The 7,955-nt window shown below is 41.0% G+C and overlaps 2 protein-coding genes across 7 annotated transcripts in view; one reads left to right on the top strand and one right to left on the bottom strand.

Moving 5' to 3' along the window:
- Positions 1 to 5,005, bottom strand: part of NDUFAF2 (NADH:ubiquinone oxidoreductase complex assembly factor 2) — a 145,282-nt gene extending 140,277 nt beyond the window's left edge. Inside the window, exon 1 of one of the 2 annotated variants that reach the window (XM_006727976.3) lies at positions 4,794 to 5,005. In XM_006727976.3, coding sequence (XP_006728039.1) covers positions 4,794 to 4,920 — 127 coding nt within the window. In that variant the 5' untranslated portion in view covers positions 4,921 to 5,005. Of the gene's footprint in view, positions 1 to 4,760 lie in introns of both variants that reach the window. The other variant, XM_081826827.1, reaches the window with a different exon arrangement.
- A 71-nt stretch (positions 5,006 to 5,076) lies between these two features.
- The window catches only part of ERCC8 (ERCC excision repair 8, CSA ubiquitin ligase complex subunit), a 51,370-nt gene continuing 48,491 nt past the window's right edge, over positions 5,077 to 7,955 (top strand). For 3 of the 5 annotated variants that reach the window (XM_081826825.1, XM_081826826.1, XM_031035907.2), the window contains exon 1: positions 5,077 to 5,232. In XM_081826825.1, coding sequence (XP_081682951.1) covers positions 5,156 to 5,232 — 77 coding nt within the window. In that variant the 5' untranslated portion in view covers positions 5,077 to 5,155. The remainder of the gene's footprint in view (positions 5,233 to 7,955) is intronic. The other 2 variants (XM_081826823.1, XM_081826824.1) reach the window with 1 other exon arrangement.

Raw genomic sequence — 7,955 nt, forward strand, 5'->3', positions numbered from 1 at the left:
ATCCACAGGCTCTCCAGAATTGAAACAAAATCATCTTTGGCCTCTCATCTTTTCTTTCCCATTCCACCAGTCTAAGTAATTACCAAGTTCAAAAGTTTTGCTAAATCAAAACTTTTCTGGGCACCTACCTGGGTGGCTCAGATGGTTAAGCGTCTGCCTTCAGCTCGGGTCATGATCTCAGGGTCCTGGGATCGAGTCCCGCATCGGGCTCCCTGCTCGGCGGGGAGTCTGCTTCTCCCTCTCCCTCTACCTCTCCCCCTGCTCATGCTCTCTCTCTCTGTCTCAAATGAATAAATAAAATCTTAAAAAAAAAAACCTTTTCTTTCCATTCCCATCACTTGAGTCTCCTAACATCTCTTTCCAGAATCACAGTCAATCTAGCAATGCTTCCACCAAATAGTATTTCAGCTCCTCCCTCTCCCCTCTAGCTCACCTTCTACAGGGCTTCCGGAGTCATTTCTTTAAGAGCTCTGATCATGTCACAAGCTTTTCAATGGCTACCTACCAGCTAGAGAATAAACTGCAAACTTCAAACTCACAGTATTCAAGGCCATTTAGTATCTGACCCTGTTGATCCCCTCACTAATACAGCTTTCTCTAGCTCTTCTCCACTGAAGCCTACCAGCATGGGACTACCTCCTACTTTCTGTGGTGTTTCCTAGCCCTTCTTAGCCCTGACTGGGAATGCTCTTCAACCACTCTTTCTGAAATTGTATTTATCATTCAAGGTGCTGATCAAATGTGTCCAGCTCCTTATCTCCCTAAATTCTCTCAGCTACAATTAAACACAAGGCACTCTCTTCCTTTTCTAGCATGACCCTAATAGGTTGAAAGTTATTTCTTCAAAAAAGGTAAACATCTCCCCTCTGATCTAAGTTCTGATTTAAAGGGCTGCATAGATGAACCTAATCCTTTTCTATACAACAATCTTCCAAATATCTGAAGCTGCTCCTAAATCTTCTCTTCACAGGATAAATTTCCTCAAAATTCACAGCTAATAGTCATAGATACAATTTCTAGAAATTTTCATCTTCATAACTACTCCTGTCTGGACACTCTAGATTTTCAATCATCTCTCCTAAAGTGTGGTATCCAGAGGCAAACACAACACTCCAAAATTTGTTTTTTGCAAATTATGCATGATATTCACCTTCCTTCCCAAATTTGGACATTCACAATGTCTATTAGGAAATTAACAACTCAAAATAGTCTTTCAGTAATAAACTTACTAGTTTTAACTGGGTGCAGATGTTTAATAAATGTGCAAAAGATAAAGATGAAAATAATAAAACAAGGTTCAAAGACGTTCTAGTCAGAATTAAGTATACAAGAATTTACCTTAGGAAGGGAACTCGTTTTGAAACATGAGCTAAATGGAACCAGATGTATAAAAACTCAGAGATAGTATAAATAAAAAGGGTGCAATATCAAAGGAAATTTCTAGACAAAGTTTATTTGGGGAATCTTTTACTAAGTAATCTTCCATAGAGCAAGCAAACTTCCAATAATAATATGTTGATTAACATCTTTTTATTTAAAATGCCAACTAACGCTATCTTCACAATCTTTTTATCCTGAGATGCCAGTATGTTTTTTTTTTTTTTTCAAAAAAAAAAAGTTAAAATTTCAACAATCAATCCTAAACTTAAATTCAGCTGACTGGACAATACTCCAGAGATTTATTTTAAATTGCATAAGTATCTTTGCTCTCATTAAATAATATCCTATGTGGAAAGTATAGTAGTTCTTTAATGACTGGCGCCACACTAACTAACTGAATTAAAAGAAAAAGTCATTTCCTCTAAAGAGTTCTTAAATACTCTTCAATGGTGGTGTTAAATGCTCAACAATTCATTCAATTCAAAGAAAACTCAAGGAGACCTCTAAAAAACCATCTTTCATACCAAGGAAATAAAGTTAGATGACTCATTTTTGGAAAACTTGCATTAAAACAAACTAAAGATATTTCCCCTATATATAGTGGAAGGCTTAGGAAATGTGTAACAGTATTTACAGAACATAATATGTGTCTGTGCCACAGGCTTCAATTATCTAAGAACTGAGCAACACAGATATGTTATATAGCAGCATACAATGATTCTCCTACATCATCAATAAAAGCCTCATTTTCTCACAGCCAAGAGTACATGAATTCCAAATATCAAGCTGATAGAAGTATAAATTTATAATCACTTTGGAAAACAATTTCGTATCATAATAACATTAAAGACCAACATATCCTTTGACTAACAAATTATGTTGTTTTAGAATACACATGATTTTGTTAATTTAAATCTTTCTTCAATCATATTGTATTTTCATTGAAATGGTACAATGAAGTTGATCCAAAATTATTTTTTTTAAGATTTTGTTTATTTATTTGACAGAGAGAGACACAGTGAGAGAGGGAATACAAGTAGGGGAAGTGGGAGAGGGAGAAGCAGGCTTCCCACTGAGCAGGGAGCCCGATGCGGGGCTTGACCCCAGGACCCTGGGATCATGACCTGAGCTGAAGGCAGACGCTTAACGACTGAGCCACCCAGGCACCCCAATCCAAAATTATTTTTAATGGTCAAAAGAGCTGAACAGATCCTTTACCAAACATCTAAGGATGGCAAATAAGCACATAAAAAGATTCTCAACATTTTCAGTCATTAGGAAAATGAAAATCAAAACCACAATAAGACACCACTATACAACTAATAGAATGGCTAAAATAAAAATAAAAACAGCAACAAAAACCTGACAATACCAGTGCTGGTGAGGATGTGTAACCAGAATTTTCTTAACATTGCTGGCAGGAATGCAAAATGATATAGCCAATTTGGAAAAGAGGGGGGTAGTTCCTTATAAAGTTCCATACATGTGCGCACAACCCAGCAATCTCACTCTTAGGTATTTACCCAAGTGAATGGATAAACTTCGGTAAATCCATAAATGAACTACTACTTAGCAATAAAAAGGAATAACTACTGACACATAGATGAATCTTAACTGCATTACGGTGGGTGAAATACGTTTTATTTGAAAGACTACATCCTCCATAATTTCATTTATATGATATCTGGGAAAAGGCAAAATTGTAGGGACCTAAAACAGATCAGTGGTTGCCAATGCCTGGTTAATGAGGTAAGGGTCAATGAAATACTAAGGGGTAAAGGGAATTTGGGGAGTGATGGAACCATTCTGTATCTTGACCGTGTGATAGTTACAGGACTATGCATTTGTAAAAAATCATAAAACCATACACCAAAAAGGATAAGTGTTACTGTATGTAAATTATACTTCAATAACAAAAGCCAATAGACATTTTGCATATTTTTTAATGCTACTGACAACTTATGGAAAAGAAGCATCTTTCCTTCTGGTTGCAATTTGTGAAGAAACACCATCAACACGCTAGGTTATTTGTGGACTTAAAAAAAAAAAAAGACATATTCCCTACCCTGATAGGGTTTAGAAGCTCATTTAAATGGGAAACAAGGGGCGCCTGGGTGGCTCAGTTGGTTAAGCGACTGCTTTCGGCTCGGGTCATGATCCTGGAGTCCCGGGATCAAGTCCCACGTCGGGCTTCCCTGCTCAGCAGGGAGTCTGCTTCTCCCTCCGACCCTCACCCCTCTCATGCTCTCTATCTCATTCTCTCTCTCAAATAAATAAATAAAATCTTTAAAAAAAAAAATAAATAAATGGGAAACAAGTCTTAGATATTAAGTTACAGAAAAAGGCTGGGCAAAACAATTTTGAGAGATAAATCACTAAATACAATTTACATGTGCTCTAAGTAAGGAAGGAGTAATTCTCTTTGACTAGAACTGCCGGAAATGAATGGATCACAATATTGGAAAGATTTTAGTGCTTCTCAGTAACTGCTATTATTACCATCTCTAACTTCCAAGTGAGGAGACTGAGACCAGGGAGGACAAATATTTTGTCAGTTTTCCCTCAGTTATTAGGTGTCAGAGCTGAAGTTCTAACCCAAGCCCTTGTGATGCCAAAGCCTGAGATCTTTTGCATCGCGATGATGGAGCTACATCGTAGAGGTTATAACGGCTGCTACGTGAGATGATTTCAACCGACAGGAACGCCCCCTAATTCCCCAAACTCCACTACTTTGCATGAATCCTAGGAAACACCACGATTGGAGCAAAGATCTTAAAGTGAGCTCCATGGGGTTTTGGAGTGCAAATTCGTGGGAAAGGTAACATAAAACCTTGTGAGGACCCCTCTCCACAGTGTGCACAGCCCTACTTTAGACAGCTGGACGAAAGTGACACGTGTGGCCAACGCCGAGCTACCGAAAAGGTAAACACCAAGAAAGAGGAAAGCGGAGACCCTCAAGATGCACCTCTTCCATTACACAAGCCGGCCTGGTCGCCAGGAGGGCACAGGAGAAAGAAAAGCTACTTCCCTGCCCTCCTGAGGCCCTCTGGGAAGAGACCTCCGTGGACTTGTCCCTGTCTGTGTCGCCCAATGGCCAGGACCGGCGCCGGGGCGTCGTCTGCGGGTGGGCTCTCGATCCGGGGAGGAGAGCTGCGTGTGTGGTGCGGTGCTCGCGCGGGTCGCGGCCGGTGGCACCTCACCGAGGCGCTGCAACCCACGGACGGCGGGCACACTGCGGCCGGGCCGCGGCGCCGAGCGCTCAGCTCAGAGTGAAGGGGCGGCAGGGTGAACGAATCTGGGCTGTGACCCCAGGAGACATCACAGCCATCGGACGCTGTGTTAGTTTACGAGACGCGCTCACGTTCCCCTTATTTACAGACCGCGCAAACGTTGCGAGCTCGCTGTAATCTCACCTCTCCAGTTCTTGTACTCGGGGACATAGTAGTATTTGTTCCCAAACTGGTCTGTGCCCACTTGCCGTTTCGCTTCTTTTGACAGCGCTCTCCATAAGGCACGGAACAAATCCTGAGACCAACCCATGCAGTCCGCCGGGATTTAAGCACGAATCGCTGCCAGATTCGCCACGACTGAAACACACTCGCTCTCCAGCCGCTGACCCCGCCCATCCACTCCATTCTCACGCCCCTCTAGTAACGGCGCTCACCATTGGTTGGATAGCACCTTGCTTGACCAATGGGAGACTCCACTGTTACAGCCCGGCCTCCGAGCTCTGTCATGGCGGTATCTAGTTTTCAGGCAGGTGTAAAGGAACGGGATGTTAGGGTTTTTATTAGCGAGACAAGCGGGTTTGGACGACCCTCTTCGCCTCCGGAGAGCGGAGTCCACACAGAGGTAACGAAAACCTTACTTTTTTCTCAAACAGGCCATTTAAAATCTGGACCTGTTTCTGTGGTTAGTCTTGCCTCCCACTTTCCCGCCTCATTATCACTTTACTGCCACCAAACTAGACTTTTAATTTCTTCTGCTCTGTGCCTTACGAAAATAAGATGCCTTCTACATACCTGGAGGCTGGTGGGTGCGCACGCGGCTTCTGGGGAAGATACTTTCCTTTTATCTTATTCCTTTTCCCTCACATTACATTTCCTTCCCACTCCCCAAGGAATAACTACTCTCCAAGGATTCCTTCATTCATTCAGTCGACATATTTACTGAGCTCCTATTGTTTGCCAAGCACTATGTTAAGGGTAGAGCATAGGCCAGGAATCGAACAAAGTTTACCATGACTAGAGCAGACAAGGGGGCCATTGACAAGAGATGAAGCTGGAGATGTAGTCTGGGGCTAGGTGAGAAAGAGCCTTGTGTGCTTGGTGAAGAGGTATGAAGATAAGAAGAAGGTGACAACTATTGGATTTTGTCATCTGCTTGGAGAATGGATTGAAGTTGAGAGCAAGAGTGAGAGTCAAGTTAGGTAACTGTTCCAGTTGTCCAGAAGAGAGCAGATGGAAGCCTGGGAAATGGTGGTTGGGTGGAAAAGAGTGAAAATATTTAAAAAACATTTAAGAAATAGAATCAACCAGCTATGTAAATTGGTTGAATATAGTGAATGATGAAAAGAGAGGAGTCAACAATGATTCCCAGATATGTGCTTTGTATGTAGCAGAGTGAATGTAACTTGACCATACGGACGTTTTCCATATTACTTTCTTTTTTTTTTTTTTTAAGATTTTATCTACCCATTTGAGAGAGAGAGAGCAGGAGCGGGGGGAGGGGCAGGTGGAGAGGGATAAGCAGACTTATGAGCAGGGAGCCCTACCCTGGGCTCGATCCCAGGACCCTGAGATCATGACTTGAGCCGAAGTCGGATGCCTAACTGACTGAGCCACCCAGGTACCCCTTCCCATATTGCTTTCAAAGAACCTGTGAAGATTTTCACTTGGAGAGAGGAGGAGAAAGTTGAATGTACATATTTGTTGCTTAGAAGAAATTGAGATATCTTTAATGTGAGATGATACTTGAAGTGAGGTGGAGATGAGATCATCCAGGCATTATTTGTAGAGTAAGAAAAGCATTTCAATGACCAAAAATCTGAGAAACATCAACATTTAAAGTTAGGCAGAAGAAGAGACTACAAATGAACCGTTGCAGCAAAACCAGGGCAATGAAGTGTCTCTTAACCTGAAAGAAGAGGAAGCCCTCATATGTGTCATTTGCTGGCCCTCGCCCCATTCTTTGCTCTCAGTGGTTCTCCCTCCCATTACTCTGCTTATCTATTCAATTTATTACTACTGAAATTGTATTATATACATATTTTCTTATTAGTATATTGTCTTCTTAAACCCTGTGAGAAAAGAGACATGAGAGAAGGGGCCTAGAAAAGTTTATGTTAAGTGAATGGCATGCATTCAAGAAATATGAGGAATAAAGGAAGAATTAAAAGTGTGCATTATATTTAACCAACAGGGTGATCACTGATGACCCTGGGAAGAGCATTTTTAAGAGAATCATGGGAATAAAAGTAAGATTTCAGTGAGTTGGAGAATGACAGGAAAAGAAGTGGGAACTGCCAACACTGATGGCTTTTTAAAGAAATTTAAGGAGAGAAAAGCAGAGTACGGTTGCTTATTGGAAAACTGATGGACATGATTTTTTTCTAATATCCCAAAATAAGAACTCACCTGCTGCATTAGTTATCAGTGGGTGGGTAACAAAGTACCCCAAGCATAATTTATCAGTGAGTGGGTAACAAAGTACCCCCCAAAACTTAGCAGCTTAAAGTAACAAAAGATTTATTATCTCACAAGTTCTAGGGGTCAGGAATCTGTGTGTCTTATCTGAGTCTTCTGGCTCATAGTCTCTTAGAAGGCTGAAATGAAGATATTGGCTAGGACTATAGTCATTTCAAGACTTGACTCTCGAAGGATCTATTTCCAAGCTCACTCAAGACAGGATTTAATTCTTCCCTGACTTTGGTCCAGAGGTCTCCCTCAGTTCCAGTTATTTTTCACATAGACCTCTCAAATCACATGACAGCTGGCTTCCATCAAAACAAGAAAGTAAGAGAGCAAGAAAGGGCAAGCAAGATGGGAGCCAGATTCCTTATAATCTGATCTCAGAAATTGCATCTACTGTTGGCCCCCTCTCCCCACCCCCAATTAGTGCAGAGTTGACAGTAATTCCTATTCAGCTCAGTGATCCACTCTAATAAAAGCATACAGACATATCCAGAGGTTTTTATTTCATTGATTTCAAAGACTCAAAATTTATGTTTATCAAAATTGGTCAATCTCCGATAATTTAGCTTGTTTCCACCAAGTAGTTCTGCAATTCTTCCATTAGGATCAACAAATTAAACATTGGAAAGTGAATGAACTTGACTGTTAGACCTTTAATTTTAGTAAAAATATCTGTGCTTTTTTTAAAAGAAGCAGCATTATTTTTTCTCTACTATGTTCAGAAGTCTTATATCAGTAATAATTTAAATCATGTGAGCTACTGAGGGTCTAAAATACTGGGTGTCTCCAGAGTCTTTTAATCCCAAATAGTCCTCAGTCTGAGGAAGCAACTAAGTATCGCTCTTTGTTAAAATTCCATGACCTAAACCTCTTCATTAGAAG

The sequence above is a fragment of the Leptonychotes weddellii genome, chromosome 7 (assembly GCF_054177405.1).
Source record: "Leptonychotes weddellii isolate Sample4059 chromosome 7, ASM5417740v2, whole genome shotgun sequence".
NCBI lineage: Eukaryota > Metazoa > Chordata > Mammalia > Carnivora > Phocidae > Leptonychotes > Leptonychotes weddellii.